This window comes from Centruroides vittatus, unplaced genomic scaffold, assembly GCF_030686945.1.
Source record: "Centruroides vittatus isolate TY-2023 unplaced genomic scaffold, ASM3068694v2 contig_905, whole genome shotgun sequence".
NCBI classification, from domain to species: domain Eukaryota; kingdom Metazoa; phylum Arthropoda; class Arachnida; order Scorpiones; family Buthidae; genus Centruroides; species Centruroides vittatus.
In genome coordinates, this window is record NW_027122595.1 from 143483 (window position 1) to 163267 (window position 19785).

A 19785-nucleotide genomic window follows, 5' to 3' on the forward strand; every position below is an offset into this window, starting at 1 on the left:
TTAAAAAATTTTAAGTTAAGTTATTTATTTTATCAATACATATTATAAGGTATAATATAACCTTTTCAAAGCTATCTCTTTTATTTAAAGTTTAAACTTTAAATATATAATACCAATAAAAATTTAATATTCAAACTTTAAAACCCTTAAATTGTGATGTAAAAACACGAGAATTTCATCATTTTCAGGGCATAGCCTATTTCTTGCCAGCTCAAAACTGTTATCTCCAGTGCTGAAAATTCTTTCACTTTCAATGAAAGATGCTGGGGCATTGAGATATTTCATAGCTATTTTGCTAAAATTAGGAAAAAGTTCTTTTGAACTTCACCACAAAAATGGGTGACTTTGTACAAAATAAGAGGTAAATGTAAATATTTTTCTAATTCTTGATCAAAACATTTGTTCGTTTGTTTCGTTTTTTCTTCCTTTTTAAAAACATGCTCTTATTCATGTTTTTGTTTACCAAAAGCTAATTCATCAAATAAATTAGAAAAACTTAGAACTCCATCTTGATCATCTCCAGAAATGGAAGCTTCAGGATTTAATTCTTCTTGAGATTTTGAATTATCAACATTATCTAAGCTATCGATTGTCCATCTTTTTATTTCCTCTACCATATCTTTTTTTTTTTTTGAAATTTTATTTTGAATCTTGAATCTAATAAAGATGATAGGCATAAAGACTTGTTTTCTATATATGCTGAAAATCTATTTTTATTGAATTTTCTAGTCCTATTGTGGTATTAATGCCACTAAAGGAACTTTAGTGGCATTAATGCCCTTTGCTTTTGATAAGAATAATTTCAGAGTCTCTGCTGCGTGAATTATTGAAGATGAGGTGGTTTCTCGGTTGCTGGCTTCCACAGTAAAAGAAAAAAAAATAGCTTCATATTGAAAATTATTTTTATAACAAATTGTTATAAAATTATTTTTATTGTATGAAATTTTATATTTTCATTAAGAATATATAATTTCATGCAATAATAATCATAATATAATTACCTATTAATACAATAAATTATTAACACTAATCAGCCGTTTAATCGGTATCGGCCGATAATGCGTGACCGATTAATTGGTAATCGGTAATCAGCCATTTTGCTTATCGGTACATCCTTAAAAATTATCATTAAAATTCTATTTAATTTAAAAGATTCATATAAAAATTATATTTAATTTAAACATGACTATAATAAATATTAACAAAATTCATTCATATATTAACTAATTATAAATAAAGCTTTAAAAAATTAAGACACAGTCGTTCCGGAAAAATTTTTCCCTAGACGATCTCCATTCTTTCTTTTGTTATAGAACAATTTTTTCTCCTTAGATGACCAGACCTTCCTTTATAGGCTACTTAGCCATCTAATATTAAAACTTTCTTTAACATTTGAATTGTTTTAGTTGAATTGTCTAGGAAATAAATTTTTCCAGAACAACTGTGTCTTAATTTTTTAAACTAAAAATTTAACATCCGACGGAACTTCAAAACACTTAAAATGAAAAATCGTTGCCAGAGGGAGACTGAGTTAACAAATCTACATTTTCCAGTGCCTTTTTTTTTTGAGTGGATAAAGACCCGAACTCCCGAATGGATATGGATGTAAAAGAAGACATCATAAGATCCCATTTTCCAATTTTTAAGAATTTTTATAATTTTAATTGGACTAACTCTGTTTTTTAAAAAACATTTTAATATTAGATGGCTAAGTAGCCTATAAAAAAAGGTCTGGTCATCTAAGGAGAAAAAATTGTTCTAGAACAAAAGAAAGAATGGAGATCGTCTAGGAAATAAATTTTTCCAGAACAACTGTGTCTTAATTTTTTAAACTAAAAATTTAACATCTGATGGAACTTAAAGAACAAACAAAAAAAAAACAAACAAACAAAAAATATATATATATATATATATATATATATATATATAAAGCTTCAAAAATACAGAATAAATTGAATACATTTACCGTATTAGCCCGAATATAACGCGATATTTTTTCTACCATTTATTTTCCGTTAAAAAATCGACTCGCGCTAAATTCTAAATTCGGGGTTTAAGTAATGGAATGTAATATAAACAAGGACATTTTCCTACAGAGATTGAAACGCAACTGAACGTCAGACCTAGCTCGACAGACCGCTTCAAAACAACCATGTGATTTAGTTAGTAGGCCTGCGCTTTTGTTTGCATAGCGCTACTATAGTAAGGCTATGTCTCCGCTTGTTCGAAGTTCATTAGTCACGTGATATTTCGACCGCCTTTTAGTCACGTGGGCTCTCACAGACGCCATTTTTTATCTTAAAATTGTGAAATTTTTGGCTTTGCTCGAAAAATTATTATTACATCTTTCTTTTCTTTATTTTCTCTACTTTTAAACAATGTAAAATATTTCTATATTGACAAAAATGCTTTCTTTGTGTCGAATTTAATGTAATTTGATACGTAAAATGCAAAAAATAAACATATCAAATTTCAACTCGCTGTAATTTATCTCATGTTTCACTGATTGCCATCGGGTTTGTTTGTAAATGGGGAAGAAATATGACTCATTCAAGTTAAGTCAGTAGAAATTTCGTACTACTGCGAGAAAATTTGTCAATAGACCCGCTTTACCCTCTAACGCGAAAGTCAATAAACGCTAATTGTTTTATAACCCTATTTTCAAATGCTTTTTTCTGAGTTGTAAATCGACCAATTGACTAAGTTTTTATTTTGTTTTACTCAGAAAAATGTTGTGTTTAAGATTTAACAGATATTTTCTTTACATTTTTACACATGAATTTTATTTTTAATTTTTTTATGTGATATAGTCATGTGTTAGGCTTAACTCGATCATTGACATGAATGTAACCTGTGTTATTAGCTATAAATACCTAAATAAATGCTTATCTGATTGAATTTTACTTTCTTTGAATTCTTTTATGAGTATTATTATTTTTTTTTTCTAAATATCTTTATGAAAATTTTGGAGTCGCGTTAAATTCGGGGTTGCGTTATATTCGGGCTAATATGGTAAAATTCACAAATTTAGCAAACATTTTAGAAATTACTGTTAAAGAATACAGGATAAAGACACCAAAAAAATGTTAGAGAGAAACTATTTTCACTATTTAAAAAAACATTCTGGCTTCTAGCAGAGATGACAACCTTAAAAAATAGTCATCAGTATCACAGGATCATATGTCATGGCTAGAGAGGGGAGCAATTCCCCATCCCCCTCCTATTTCTGACATGATGTCATCACTCCAATTTTAAGATATTCACAAATTACCTTAATTCTGAAATTTGATCTAAGGTTTTCAAATTTTAATTTTATAATTTGTTTCAGATGATAATATTACAAAGGGTCTTCAGTCTCCCACTTGCTTTGCTTTCTCGCCCACAGGTTTCACCCATTGTTAAAAAATTTTATGATTATTCATCAATTCTCCATGCCATCATTTCTGTTTTCTTTTCTTTGGTGACAGAAAAACATGTCATTACCCTTTTAAGCCAAGTAAATTTTATATATATAAAAAATATAATTAAATTTATAAAATTAATCTGAAGTAACTGAATATATAAATCAAACACAAGCAATTGCTAGATTAAATATAGTTACTATTAATATTATACAAATTATGTAGTATTTAATTATACTACATGATTTGTCCTAGAGGTAGGCATTATCCACCATCTCTTATTAAATTTAATAATTATAATTAAATTAATATTTATGAAATAATTTAGAAGGTTCTGGGAGAAAAGAATCAGCCCAGAGCAGGATTCAAACCTGCAACTACCACATACCATGCAGATGGGTTGCCAGTATAATATAGCTCAATTTAATCCCATAATCATTTAGCTTTAATGTAACTATCAAGGTTCGAGATGTTTATATTTGTATACGTAAATACGAGGGCTATTTTTAAAATAAGGTCTGTTTGTGAATGAAAGTGAGAATAATGCGCAATCACGGCAGTATGCATACGCTTCTGCTTCGAGCAAGCTTGGCACGCGTTTTGACGCCATTTGCAGCCATATCGCCTGTCTGTATGCTGAGCTGTAGAAGTTTAAAATGTTTAAGAAAATTGAGTCTCCCGCCGACTTTGAGATACAATCTGTTATTCGATTTTTGAATGCAAGAAACTTGGCAGCAGCGAAAATTTACCATCAGATTTGTGAAGTTTACGGTGATAATGCTTTGAGTGACAGTAAAGTTCGAAAACAGGTAAGAATGTTCAAGGATGAGTAAGTTAATGTGCATGATGAGCCACGCCCTGGTCGACTTTCTCTGATTTCTGAAGATTTGATTCATGATGTGAATAACAAAATTCGAGAGGACCGACGATTCACGATTTCAATGTTATCAATTGAATTTCCACAGATTTCAAGATCAGTTTTGTATACCATTGTTTCGGAGAAACTGAATTATCGAAAATTGTTTTCTCGGTGCGTTCCAAGACTGCTTTCTGACGATCACAAAACAAAAAGATTAAACATGCTTTATCGTTTTGACTCGATACAATCATCCACACAGTCCAGACCTTGCATCCAGTGATTTTCACTTGTTTCGATACTTAAAGGAGTTCCTTGGTGATCAACATTTCAACGACGAAGAAGAAGTGAAAACTGCAGTCGTGGATTGGGCTTCTTGACAGGCAGCAGATTTCTTTGAAGTCGAAATTCAAAAAATTGTTGAGTGGTATGACAAATGTTTAAACAAAATGGAAATTATGTAGAAAAGTAGATAAAAGTATGTAGAATATGGAAAAAAATATATTTTAACAATATTTACAGTATCTTTCTTCTTATTAAAAAACGGACCTTATTTAAAAAATAGCCTTCGTATAAAATATTCACTTTAACATAAAGTTCATAAAATTTTGAATATTTCTTATTAAATTATTTTATAATAAATTTTTTAAGATAAAATTTATATTTCTCATTCAGTAGAATAAAATTTATATAATTGATGGACTCCTTCATTTTGTCTGTCATGTACTATTCATACTATAGTCTTTTCACTTGAGCTTTTCCGACACACCTGATCATGATGTCAGAATAGCAGGCATCATTTTTAGATGCAACAGTAGTCATTTGTTGACAGGCTTCAACACAATCATACAACTCTGTTGTTCACAAAAGAAAATTTTAGACAGGCTGAACTAACCAGTTGCAAACTGGAAGAACTCAGTCTGTACATTCCACATTATTGGTATGAATATGCTGATTGATTTCAAATTTGGCATACTGGCAATTCTATGTGGACAAAGTGATAACTTACACCTATGTATGTTGTTGCATTAACTTACTTATTTGAGAGTATAAAAATCATTCTATAGTTTTTAGAGGATTATTTGTAAGTTCATAATTTACACATGATTTCTGTAGAAACTATGGAAAATCTATAGTGACCAGCACTACTGTTCTACTAACAGATTTAAATAAATTTTATATATAAATATATTTTAGACAATTTGTTTTATATAATTTTAAAATTAGAATTATAAATAGTAATACCTTGTAATGGCGTACTAATAATTGAAGCATGTGCACTAATTGCGCAAGGGTATGTCCTTCTTCAACAATTATTTTTTTAGTCCAGTGAGTGAGCATTGTGTTACCATCTTCCATCCGTGCTGGCATTGCAGGGGTAAGAATTTCCAAAGCTTGTTTTACAACTGTTCTTGCTTCTACAGCATGAGCTTTCAACAGACTATGAAAAACCTAAAAAATTTCATCAAATTAAAAATAAATTATTGATTAAACTATCAAAAATGAATGAAAAGTATAACTAACCTGTAGTACGATTCTCTTATGAATAGCAAATTTGGCAATGATGTGAGCTAGGAGAAGATGGCCATGATATTTAGTTGCAGGATCAACACAGTTTTTAGCCAATAAACAAGGCCAAGCAAATGTCATTAGTCTGCGAAGTTTCATACCCTGTCTCCTAAAGTATAATAATTTTCTAAAATAGCTTTTCATTACAAGAGAATTATTTTAAAAAATACATTTTTTTTATTGATTTAAATTACTTTAAAAAGTTGAAATTTTTATTACTTACTTTATACATTTTATATAATCATCATTATTAATTTACTCATTGCATATATTTATGTATTAGTAACATTTTAATGGTTGCTTCAGAAATTTCTTTTATTTATATTAACTTAAGTACCAATTCTTTTATATAAATTATCACACAATATATTTTATAATTACTAAAAGCTAAAAAATAAACAAATCAAAAAAAAATATATATATATATATAGCTATAAGAAAACTATCAAACAATGAATTGCCAAATTAAGTTGATATGTTATATTTATATAAAAAGTGAACAAAAATTCTGAGTAAAAAAAAAAAAAGCAGTCTCTGCTGCCAATAACAATCAAATCTGATGCTAGAGTTAAAGTAGTTTCAAAAACACCAATTTTTCATCTCACTTCTTAAAATCAAGCAGATTTAATTAAACAAAACGTAATCAAGCATTATAACATTTAGAAGTTATTAACACCAAAATATATGCATATATGATATACTAAAATTTATAACTTAATAGTAAATTATTAATAGATAAATAAAATAAACTGCTTGCTTTCAAAAAAGCATAATAAAAGTTGTCAATGTGATAATACAGCTCAATCCCATCATAACACAGTTCTCAATGTGATATAAATGTGAAAGCACACGTAACATAACCACCACCAGAGGGCCTGAACCAGTAATATATTGTGCTAAAGGACAAGGTAGTTGTGATTTAAATGTTGTAACCATGGTTTTAGTTTAAAGAACGCTGGATCCTCTAATAAAAGGTCGGCGTTTCGATCAATTTTAACTTTGTGTAAAAATTTTTTTATAATTTACCTGTTGTTCGAATGAAGTTTATTCAAGCCAATACGCTGTTACTTCTGTGGTGGAGTGAAAAAGGATGTAAGAAAGGACTCGAAAATTTTAAAGTTTTGTAAATAGTCATATTCAGTTTCTAAGTGATATAAATGGATGTTAAAAATCACAATGTGATATAAATGGATGTTAAAAAATTCTAGCGATTTTCTACATTCAACTTGTATACCTGCTATTAATTTTGAATGCCTTTTTGTTTTTGTATAAAATAATTAAAATACTATAGAAATACAATATATAGATCATGTTTCAATCTTTTATTAATACATTTTGTACAATAAAAGATAATGCACATTTGTATGAATCTGAAATATCACTACACTCTCACATACCATAGAATAAAAAGTATATATTCAATAACAAAATAATTTCAAATAAAAGTACATGCAGTTTAATGGCAGTTTTTTGTTATTTTTATGGAAATACAAGTAAAACATAACATCGTTTGGCTTAGTTCAAATTTTCGTATTTGAGTTTGATCCAGCTGATTTACCTGAAGAAGAACCCAGAAGGGGTTAGAAAAATGTTTGTTTTGGATGATTAAACTTTGTACGCACCGGTTAAAGGTTCAAGTAGGTCTTATTTTGTTAAATACAAGTAAAACGGCAAGGTCATATTTGAGACAAGACTATGTCTTGGAGACTCACTACTAAGCAGGATCACTTTGACGCTCAAGGCAGGTCTCATTCTCATTCTCCAATCTTATTTGGTATCACTGGTTTTGAGCATGATTGTTCAAACTTTGCCGGCCTTGGCTACAGCCATGAGGTCATCCACAATGCATTTTCAGTGAAATTAACCTATCCAATATCGAAATTTCTCTCCGTTGCATGTCGTCCCAGGTTGAATTTTTGTTGATGCCTAATAAAAATTTCCAGTTTTTGAAAAAATAATTGTGGCTATTGTATCATCCGAAATCATTTTTTTATTTTGCACAAACAATATATATATATATATGTTATGGACAAAGTGATTAATCGGGCATTATGAATAATGCCCGAGCATTATGAATAATGATCAAAAAGGGCGGGCAGTGTGATAAATATTCATTCATTTATCAAATTGACCGGTCATTATGAATACTGCTACCACCTAGTTGGGCAAAGTGATAATAATACGTTGAGGAGTGATCATTCGACATACGCTAGCCAATCGGCACTCAGTTGCGTGTGCATATCGTGTTTAGTACCAAATTTTAAATTTGATTAAAAAAACTCCACTTATTTAGTTTAGAAATATTTATTTTTTGTAAATTATTTCAAAGTACTATTAACTATATAAATTAAACTAATATTAACAAAAAGTATTTATTAACAAATTTATACTTAATTAAAAAATTAATTTACAGGAAACTTCTGGAGTTTCATTTTTGGTATAAATTATATAAAATATTAAATGTTTTATAGTTTATTTATTTGAGCAATTAAGATTTTGATGACATTTGGAATTACATAATTTTTTTTTCTTTGTAGCATTTGCATCTATTAGATTTGCAACCAATTTTGCAGCAGCATCACTATAGCCTTGACCTCCAGAAATTGATGACATTCTTGCACATTCTCTAAGCGAAATTTCTTCACCTGGTACATCTTCAACAGAAATGAAGTTTTCTTTACAAACAGTAAATTGGTTTCTTGAATATAATACATTTAATATGCCATATTTGGTACCCAGTTTGTAAAGGTTTTTATCTTTAACCGCAACAACGACACCTAAAATATTTTTTCCATCACTGCGGGCTCGATCTACATCAGGTACACGAATCCTTACTGTATCACCAACATTAGCTGCTGTGTATTTGGAATTTGATGTACCAATCATTTTTTCTGCTTGCTTTTTAAGATTTAACAAAGCCATCTCCCTTGTTTTAGATACATTTCTTATTTTTTCTTCTATTTTTGGATCAATTGTTTGGATTGTTTCTTCTTCACTCATCAATTCTGTAATACTAATAACATCCTGGTTTAGATTTTTTTCATGTGAAGACGATGTAGATCTTTGAACTTCATCAGTTATATTGCTATGTGAGGATGGCATTATCGAATAATCTTTTATAATGTTTTCTTGGATGGTACCTGAACTTTCAGAGTTTGAACAACTTTGACTTACTTCGTCGACAGTTTTAAAATGTCGGATGATCACTTCTCAACGTGTTATTATCACTTTGCCCGACTAGGTGGTAGCAGTATTCATAATGACCGGTCAATTTGATAAATTGTTGAAATTTATTACAATGCCCGATTTTGTTGGTCATTATTCATAATGCCCGTATTAATCACTTTGCCCATAACACATATATATATATATTAATAAATGTAAAAAAAAAAAAAAAATTATATTTGGGAAGTTAGTTTTAATATAAAATTATAACAACTAGCACCATCTTGTTTCAAAAACGTTCCAATGCTGAAATGAGATATCTCAAGTCATAGTCATGGTCAGCATGTTGCAATCAGAGATATGTTGGAAATAACATGGGACAGGTAAATGGGTTTTTTTTAAAGATTCGTTTGTAAAAGTTCAATTTTGCAACATTTGCAATTCGAACTTCCCAACGAGCAATGCATGCGCAAATCTCGCACTAGTGTCTGTTTGTAGAAAGAGTGTCACCATTTTGTATTTTATTTTGACTTGGTTCTTGGTCCTCTGACTACCTATGAGTCTGTTGTTTTTTATATGCACATGATTTTGGCGTCTAATACTCTGTGCCAAATTGCAACTCCTGACATGTACTCCTTTATACCTCTAAGCTGGTAAGCCAGGACGGCAGTGAATTTTATAAACAAAACATAGTCTTCTCAAAAATAAGAATGGATATTCTGTATTTATAATAAGATGAAAACATTAACACACATTCAAAACAACCATTTTTTTAAATTTTTAGTAACTAAAAATACATTTCAGCTATCAGCTAACAAAAATTGGGAGTCATGCTTGCATCCCATTATAAGCGGATTCACTTTGTAACAAACTGCATTATAATGGGTTGAGCTGCAATAATATTTATTATTTTTAATTCAAACTTTATACAGCCCAGTCTATAAATAATTTAATTATCATCATTTATTTCATTATTTAATAAGAATATTGAGACTTTTCCCCATAACTAAATATTTAAAATTTTCATATATAAAAATATTTTTATATAATGTTGTGCAAATACATACTTGTTTGCTGCATCATGAATGTGTGGTGATGCCTGTTCTACTAGCAAGCAGGAAAACTGAAGTAATAGAATCCTGACTGCATCTGATGTTCCAAATGGTTTTTCTGGATCAATTACTTTGTTAATAAACATACTAATAACATTATCTGGAAGATCCTGATCAGGAGTTGGTGGCCCACCAATCAGTCTCTCACCTTCACCACGTTCAAAAGCAACCGCAAAAGATGGTATAATAATGTACTGTAAAATTTTTGCTTTTAGTTCTTGAGGGAAAGAATTGTCATGAAATAATTCAACAAATTTAAAAAATGCCATTCTCTTCCATTCAACAGTGTAATTATTTGCAACTGTATTCTCTAAAAAGTCTCTTAAAAACTCAAAATCTGGTATAAATCTACCAGTGAAAGCCCTTAAAAGCTGAAAAAGCAATTCAATTTCATTTGGATGATGTTTCACATAATTCAGAAGACATTTAGCTAACAATTTTGGTTCTTTCCACTGTACAAAATCAACAGAATCAGCTTTTTGGTGCCTTAATTGAAACTCATCTGATATCCATACTTTTCTAAGACATTCAATCAAATGTGGTTGAGTTGATAACCATTAATCATCATGCTGCACTAATAAACTTACAGTTCTAATTGCTTGATACTGTAATTCATTTCTGGAAGCTGATTGACATAAAGTACTTCCAGACTGACTGGGAGATAACTGGCCTACCATTCCTGGAACAGGAGGTGAAGGTGATAACTGTGCTTGTGACTGGACCACTCCCAGTGCCATATTGATGAGATGGGCAGGATTCTGCTGAAGAATTTCACGAAATGGTCTTCCTGATTCTCCTTTCAGAAGATACTGTAAATATATTAGGAATTAAAAGGTAACTTTGATATTTTGTTTGATAACAAAAAAAATTCATTTAATCCACTAGTTATTATAAAAATTTTTTTATAAATATTCAGTTTTTATAAGATTAATATGCATATTAAGGCCGCAACTCCACTAACACAAAAACGGCTGTAAAAGCTTTTAATCATGTGACCAAAATATTTTATGCCTGAGCAGGTCGTAAAACCAGAGTAAAAGCGAGTTGAGCAGTGTTCAACTTTCAACACAAATATGGCTGTAAAACAGTACCATCCACCAATCAGAATTCAGTGAAATCTAGGTCATTGTGACACGTGTGAAAATGGCGAAAAACAAACTTTTGTGTACATTTTCTCGTGGCTACTTAAAAAAGAACTACAGTAGATCCGGAAAGATTTATCAAAGACATTGGAAAGTATTCATATATCTATGACAAGAGGTATCCCGATTATAATAATGGATGCCTAAAACACGAGATATGGATGACCAAAGGAAAATCCTTCATTTAGAGAAGTATATAATAAAAAAGCTAAGCTTATAAGTGCTGTATATTATCTTAGTAATACAATAATAATCGTTAATATATGAAAGTAAAGATATTATTTTTACTACATTTGTAATTATAGTACAGAAAAAACTCGTAGAATATACCGTATTTTATGGACTATAAGATGCACCTTAATTTTTAAGCAATTTTTTTAAAAAATGCCTATAAGACGCTACAGACTATAAGACGCACCTGAATTTTGGAGGCAATTTTTCGAAGAAAAAAGTGCTTCTTATAGGGTCCATAAAATACGGTAATCATTGTCTTTATATCGATATATCACGTATACAACTGTAATAGTACCGTCGCCGTAAAAACTTTGCTAGCCGGACCTCCATCACAATCCGAGTGCAAACACAAATAAGTCACGTGATTAAAAGCTTTTGCGGCCGTTTTTGCACTAGTGGAGTTGCGGCCTAACAACTTTTTATTATGCAAGAGTGTCTTTATCTTTCAATTTATAAATATTTATAATAATAATAATTTTAATTAATAAAAAAAACCCTAATTTCCAGATTAAATTGATGAACTTTTTCAAATTTTACTAAAATATTTATTATTGAGATTCAATACAGGCTGACCATTAGTTTTCCAGTATACTTGGTCGCAAAACCACGCTGATCACTAAATGATGCCAATGTCTAAAGCACTAAAGATTGCTAAAAATGTAAACTATGCATACATTAAACAAGCATATAACAAGCAAAAAAATTTATATTAATGGGTCTTTCCTATATTAAAGCATTTCTGGCTTTTAAAACAGTAGTCTAAAAATCCAAAAAAACAAAATAACTATTCAATAATACTTAAATACTTTTCAACATTTTTTAGAGATTAACCAAATATGTTTATATTTCTTTTAAATTTAAATAATGTAAATAATTTACATTAAAAACTACTTAGCTTCATTTATTTATTTCCTAAGGAATAAATAAAGCTAACTAGTGAAAATAAATAAAAGCTAAGTAAAAATAAATAAAACATAAGAAGAAATTCATAAATTTTATCTATCATTTTTATATCATATTGAAAAAATTATATAAAAATGAATGAATAGTAATTTAAAATTAAATTTAAATATATAAAGCTTACCTCCAAAAATCTGCTTACAGACTCATCTTGAATATATGTCTCATTAAGTAAAAGTTCTAATGTATGACTTGGATAATGTTGTAAAAATTTTGTAAGTGGTTCACGAAAAGGACTGCTGGCTTCCAATAATAATGCTTTTTCAGTTTTTAAAATAAGAGTTACTAATGGCTCAATGAACTGTTCTGTGGCAACTGGCATCTATTAAAAAGAAAAATAATATTCTTAGACTTCATATTCTTATATAAATTTTATCTAATTCGAATTTATACTTTTATTTTACATAATGAAGTTCTAAATTTGATTCGTGAGAGCTAACTATAATATAAAAGATGAAAAATGAGTGTGTGTTGTGTATGTGTATGTATATATAATATATATACACACAACACACACATACATATGCATATATATATATATATATATATATATTATATAAAATGATAATTTAAATATAATATAATTTAATGCATTTGATGCTATTTGCCTCCAAGTGACATCATGCAGTTTTTTCCAATAAGCCAATTACTTTTACTGATATCATGACCAGTCATAATACAAAAAATTATGAATTAGTCCTGTGTACAAAAAAAATTGTATATTTTCAAACATCTGTTACACATTTCCAAGCAGAATGGTATGGTCTTGTTTTGTATTTAAAGGATATCTTACTTTTATCTAAATATTTTAATCTATATATCATAATAAACAGAGCCTCATTGATTATAATTTTTCTTCACTATTTTTTTTTATTAATAAAAAAAAATAATGAAGAAAAATTAAAAACAAATAGATCTTCAGAATGTTTATTTTAATATCCAAGTAGTATCAAATCTTTTGAATCATCATCATGGATTAAAAATTACAGCTTTAAAAAGAATGAATATGATTGAATTTGAAAATCAATAATGTTCTAATTGTCTCCATAGATGGCACTCACAAATAGATAATTCAATACCACAACTTTGCTAGACAAATATTATGTAGAAAATGTTTACAAAATAAAATCAAATAATGCAATTTTATTTTTACTGATAGTTCCAATTAGGGTTTCACTTCCCAGTCTTTTGCTTGTCCTGGATTTCAGGAAAAAAGTGAACTGTTTCCTGGGATCCCAGGATATAATTAATTATTTTTAAAATATAAAAAATGTCTTGAAATCAAGTGATATAATTATTTTTCATTTATAAAAGTAATTTAATACATTCTGCAACTTCCAAAATCATAACTGTAATAATGCTGTGTAAAATATATATTACAATTACCTTTGAATTACCATATATCTCGGCAGATAAGACGATAGTTGAACCATAAAAAATGGCCCCGAAAATCCGGGGTCGTCTTATAGGACAGATACAAAAAATTAGATTGAAATTTATATAAATTAAAACCGTTATAAAAAGACAGACAAACCGTAATTATTTACTAAAAGAGAGTAGGGTATGTGCACAAAATAGAATAGCCCATAGGATGTTTTTGTAAATAGTGAAGGTCATTACCCGAATGCCCAAATTAGTGCGAATGTTTGCAAAAATCGTCAGATGCAAGAAAATATTTGTTCATTCAAAAAATTACGAATAGGACATAATTCCATATACGCTATACAGTATTATTATTCAGATAATGATTGCTGATCTAAACTAAATTCATAGGCCGTTGATAGTTTGGGGGTCATCTTATAGGACAGATATATGCTAAAACTATAAAACTTCAACGAAAATTTATACATTGTCTTATCTGAAAGTCGTCTTATCCACCAAGATATATAGTACGTAGAAATTTTCACAAATAGAAAAAATTTATTAAAGTTTGCTGGAAACTGCATACAACAACAAAAATGCTTTAAACTTAGTTGAAAATTTAAAAAAAATGAACTTAGATCAAACTTCTAACTTAGAAGGCAATTTCCATTTTTTAAATAAAACATAATACAAAATATTGTAAATTTTTATAAGATTTTGAAAACCAGATATGGTCAATACTCTGATCACTCAACCTGGTTATTATTTTAAGAATGAAAAGTCCCACTACTGAAAATGCCCTTTCCAATTCAATGGATGTGGGTGGAATTGTCTTTAATGCATTTAAGAGAAGGCAAATGTTATGTGTTTTTCACCTGTAGCCTCGAAGATTTCTAGTTTGTTTTTGAGATGCTGTGAGATGTCATAAAAAGCAAAAAAATTTCCTCAATCTTAACACAAAAAAAAAAAAAAAAAAAAAAGTGAACTTTTAAGAAATTTGTGGGATTTCCCAGGATATTTCCCAGGTTAAAAAACAGCTGGGATTCCATTCGAGAAACCCTAGTTCTAATGATGCAAAAACTGCACATGTAACTACAGTTGAAAAACTTTTTCCAACTAAGTATAAAACAGAAATTTATTTTAGTATTGCAGACAATCCACTCAATACTTCTTGTAATTCATATCTGTCATTTTTATTGTTGAAAAATTAAAATAGATTAAAAATATTATATGTAAAAATATTGATATCTAGTACTATAAGGACTGAACTAGTGTTTCATGTGATAGTGAAACTCTCAGATAAAACACTATTTTTCATTTATATAATATTTATTTCCCATATATAACATATTTCTTTCTAATTTCATTTCTCAAAATTTTACTTATTTAATACATTATACTGGCTTATAATTATTATCATTTTTTTGCCAGAACTGATATTACTAAACTGCAAAATAAAATGTAAAAAGACTGTTTTTTACTTTTACCTTTTATTTTGGAAAACTTAATAAACACTTTTATTTTCCCTTATAATTTAGCAACTAATTTTTTGTGTAGAGTTGTAATAACTTATACAAGATCCACAAATAAGAGAATTTAGAGAATGACAACTAGATATATATATACACTCAAACCTGTTTTTGTGCGGTCTTTTTTTGTGCGATTTTTTATATGTGCAATGTGTTTTGTGCAATTATTTTGTGCAGTATACCAATTTGATTGAAATTCATATACCGCACACAAAAAATCACACAAAACAAATCGCACAAAAATAGACCGCACAAAAACAGGTTTGAGTGTAATATAATAGACAAAAACTTACAGAATAAAAGAAAAACCAAACAAAACCTTATATAAAAATACAGAGAAAAATAATTCTAAACAATTTAACAAAATGAAAATAGTATTAAAAAAGATCCATTAAACAGACTAATCACAATTTCTTTAAAATTCATTTTTATTTTATTTCTGAATAATTATTAAAGCTGTTTTTTCCTCTCTCTCTCTTTTGTGCACTTCTTGTTTTATTAGAACATTAAAATTTCATAATTTTCAAGAATTCTGGTTTAACTTGTTGTTTGTGGAGAATTAAGATAACATTCTTATATTCATATATTGTATTTAACCCATGATCAAATGCACTTTTTTTTAAAACAAATACATGCATAAGATGATAATCTGCAGATTTTTTTTACCTGTAATTATGCTGCATGTAATTACCATTCTTGAATTTGTGTAAGGCTGCCGACAGGTGGGGATAAGTTAATCCCGTGTCAGGATGATCCTAAGGGACGTTTGCATGTGGGTGTGGCGGAGGAGGCAAATGATGACAAGTGTTTTACATAAGGAAACCCATTTATTGGAGAACATATATGCTTACATCCACAATAGACAGTCCACTTCTCTACAGTCTTTCAGAGAGGCGAGGATTTCCCTTCCGTCGAAGCCCCGGGGCGAACGAGATGAGATCGCTGGACTGATGCTCGCAGAGGTGCGGAGGCGTCGTACGTCGTTGGCGACAACACAACACAGATCTCAGCTCTTTGCGGGATGCGGAGGAGACTCTCTCGACCTTCGGGATCCCGGGTTTTTATAGTTCTTCGCTCGCTATTCTGATTTCCGATTGGCTCCTCATCCCCTTTCCCGTTTTCCGATTGGTCTTTCCCTTGTTTCTAGGCGAAACTCGGAATGACCCGAGTCATGGGAAAGGTCCGATTCGAAGTGCCTATCTGGCGTCTTTTTGACCATTGTGTTTGGAGGCTCGTTGTTTACATTTTGCGTCGCGATGTCTAGATCAAGAGTTTTTTTCTTTTTCTCTCTCTCTCTTTTCTATATAATCTATTGTTGTAATTTAAATGGAAGAATTTCGTGATTTACGGACCTCGTCTGCAACCTCACATTTGTCAATTCTGAAAAATCATGTAATATGTCTTCTCAGCACTACCAAATTTCATTTTCATATACTGTTTAGTTTACAAAATACTGTTTTATTTAGAGAATAATGTACTTTCAAGTGCTCCCTATGGAAGCCCTTGAATTATCAAGAAATGCAAAAAATTTGAGAATTTTTTACATATGTATGGACGTTAGTATGTGTGTAGAAAGCACATGATTTTGTTCACTCACTTTAAAGCTTAATAACTCCTGTGTTTTTTATTGAAAATTTCTGAAATATTAAATTTTGGTGGTTAAAGGTCAAGGAGATGGTGAGATAGAGCATGTCATATCTTGAGTAGGATTAGACTTAAAGAAAACTCATTAGCATTTACAATTTTTTAAATAAAAACTCATCTCTACCCTTAAAATTAAGCTTTTTCCCATTTTATAATAATTAATAATATAAGAAGTTTTGGTTAATGTTACCTACAGTTCCAAAATGGCGGCTCATCTCTGATTCCAGCAAATAGAACAGTGGTTCTTAACCGGTGGTCCATGGACCACTGGTGGTCCCTGAAAGCACCCGAAGTGGTCCATGAAGTCATCCTAAAATTATTAAATAAATGACGACGAGTTTTGTCAGTTCAAATTTCAAATACATCTTGCTTATTTAGTGGATTTTTTTGCACAAACTAAATAAATTGAACCTTCAACTACAATAGTCAGGAAATATGAAATTGGAAGGCACTAGCAATATATTTGCATTTGAAGATAAAATCAGTACGTTTATCGCTAAAATCGACCTATTGATCAGCAAAGTTGAAAGAGAATTTTTCTGCATTTGATACATTAAACCCAATTATTGACAGACAGTGTGCTGAGATGCCCACCAGTGGCTGAGCGGTTCTGTCGTGGGTTCCCACTGCATTCGGACGGGCTGGCCACGTGGAGTTCTCCGGGTTTTCTCCACGTTTGTAACACCTGAATAGAGACCAGTTTCCTTTAAAAGACCTCCTGGAAGGCATTATTCAGAAACTGATCCACAATCCTTTCATAGTCAACATTTCTGAGGTGCCGGATAAAATACAAAAAGAGTTAATTGAAATGTAACACGATAGTAACTGCAAGAATACTTTCGAGACAGGAATTAATCTTGAAGATTTTTGGAGCCATAAAGCTATTGCTTTCTCTAAAATTCGAGAAATTGCTTTACGGTACCTAACTTTATTTTCAACCACATATTTATGCAAGCAAGGATTCTCAGTGCTTTTGATAATTAATTAAAAATAAACATTGAAATCGGTTGGATGCCAGTGCCGACATGCGTTTGGCTTTGAGTAGCACTGAACAAAGAATCCAGCAGTTGGTAAACACTATGCAGTTACAAAAATTGCACTAAAATAATATAATTAATGTAACATTTTCGCAAATAATATACAGCAGAGAGTTGTTAATCAGAATCAATTGGGGACTGGGGTTGTTCAGATTAGTGATTTGTTCTGATTACCGATTATGTACGAAAAAATACATTAATCTGTCCGATGTTCAAATTTTTCTCCATTGCGTGTCACTTTGTGTTGAATTTTCATCGATTTTAAGCCTAACGAAAATTTTTATAATAATAATCAAGGCTATTGTATCGTTAAAAATTATTTCTTCATTTTGTACAAACAAAATAAATATATTGAAGAATATAAAAACATGAAAATTATACTTTAGAAGTAAATCTAGTATCAAAAACGTTCAATTCAGCACGACACAGTCCGACTGAAAATCGTTCCGATTACCGGCGATTCTGATTACAGGAGTTCCGATTAACGACTCTCTACTGTAATACTCTTGGTTTCGAATAATTTTATACATGTTTAATTTATAGAACAACCTTATAAGAACTTATATTACTGCCAAACAGCTCGTAGTCCATGGCAAGAGAAAAATTTTGATAAATGGTCCCTCATCACTAAAAGGTTAAGAACCACTGAAATAGAAGAAAGGAAACAGTGGGGACGCACATTCTAACCTAACCTAACCTATTCTAATAAATTACCATAATTATTACCAACAAAATTATTAGAATAGGTTAGGCTAAGTTAGAATGTGCATCCCACTGTTTCTTTTCCTCTATTTGCGGGAATCAGAGACAAGCCACCATTTTAGAACCATATGTAACATGAACTAAAGTTTTTAAATAAAATCTCATAACAGATGGTGCAACATACAATTCAACTTTTTGCCAGAAAAATTACGTAACTTGTTACTGAATTTTCTTAATGCACTTTTATTTTCAGTAACTTATTTTTAGAAATGCATTCATTTTAATACTGTAGAAGCTTTTTATTTGTGCATTTCACATATTCACAGTTAAGTACTATAAATTAAGCCCAAGAAAAGTTCATTTTTAAAATGTATGTATCCACTGGAGTTTATCTGAAGGCATGTTTTTTGAGACTGGAGTTTATTACTTGCAACAGAAGACAAGTGGGTAAAAATTGAAGAAAATACCTTAATTACTGGTACATTTTCTGAAATATCAAAACCATTTATTGACTGTATTTGTGGGTTAAAGCTACAACATTTGAAATAATTACTGTTTTCATAGTTAACCCAATTCAGTGTCTTCCAATTTGGTTATCACATTATCATTTATTTCTCCTTTGATGTCATTGTAGAAATCAAGATTATGATTATCATCATCTGATTCAAATTCACAATCTCCTTCCGATTCAAATTTTCCCAATTATCCTTTGCTCAATAACATCTCAACTTAAGACCTCAACTCTGACTTTCCCACACTCAATAGTCAACAATATTTATAATTTTATCTAAAAAAAAATGTCCATTAATCTTGGAATAGAACGTCTGACTCTAAACAATTTGAAGAGGTAGAATTTTACTTGTACTCCATACCTGTCACTCTAATCTATACAGTATGGTAACAGGTAGAATTTTAAACTCATACCTTATACAATGCAGTACTTCAACATGTTTCCTGTGATTTATTTGAGACCTAGTTTTATTTTTAACAGCACCTTTATTATTCAGGGTTTAAAGGAAATATTTATAATTATTTTTCATATTTGTAAAAACTTAAAATTTGTGTATTCATG

General features: G+C 29.9%; 1 protein-coding gene across 1 annotated transcript in view; it reads right to left on the reverse strand.

The window, feature by feature from the left end:
• Nipped-A (Transcription-associated protein Nipped-A) overlaps positions 1-19785 on the reverse strand; it is a 188985-nt gene that overhangs the window by 58700 nt on the left and 110500 nt on the right. The window contains 4 exon segments of the mRNA XM_067281093.1: positions 5503-5709; positions 5782-5935; positions 10059-10912; positions 12564-12761. Of these exon segments, the coding sequence (XP_067137194.1) occupies positions 5503-5709; positions 5782-5935; positions 10059-10912; positions 12564-12761 (1413 nt within the window).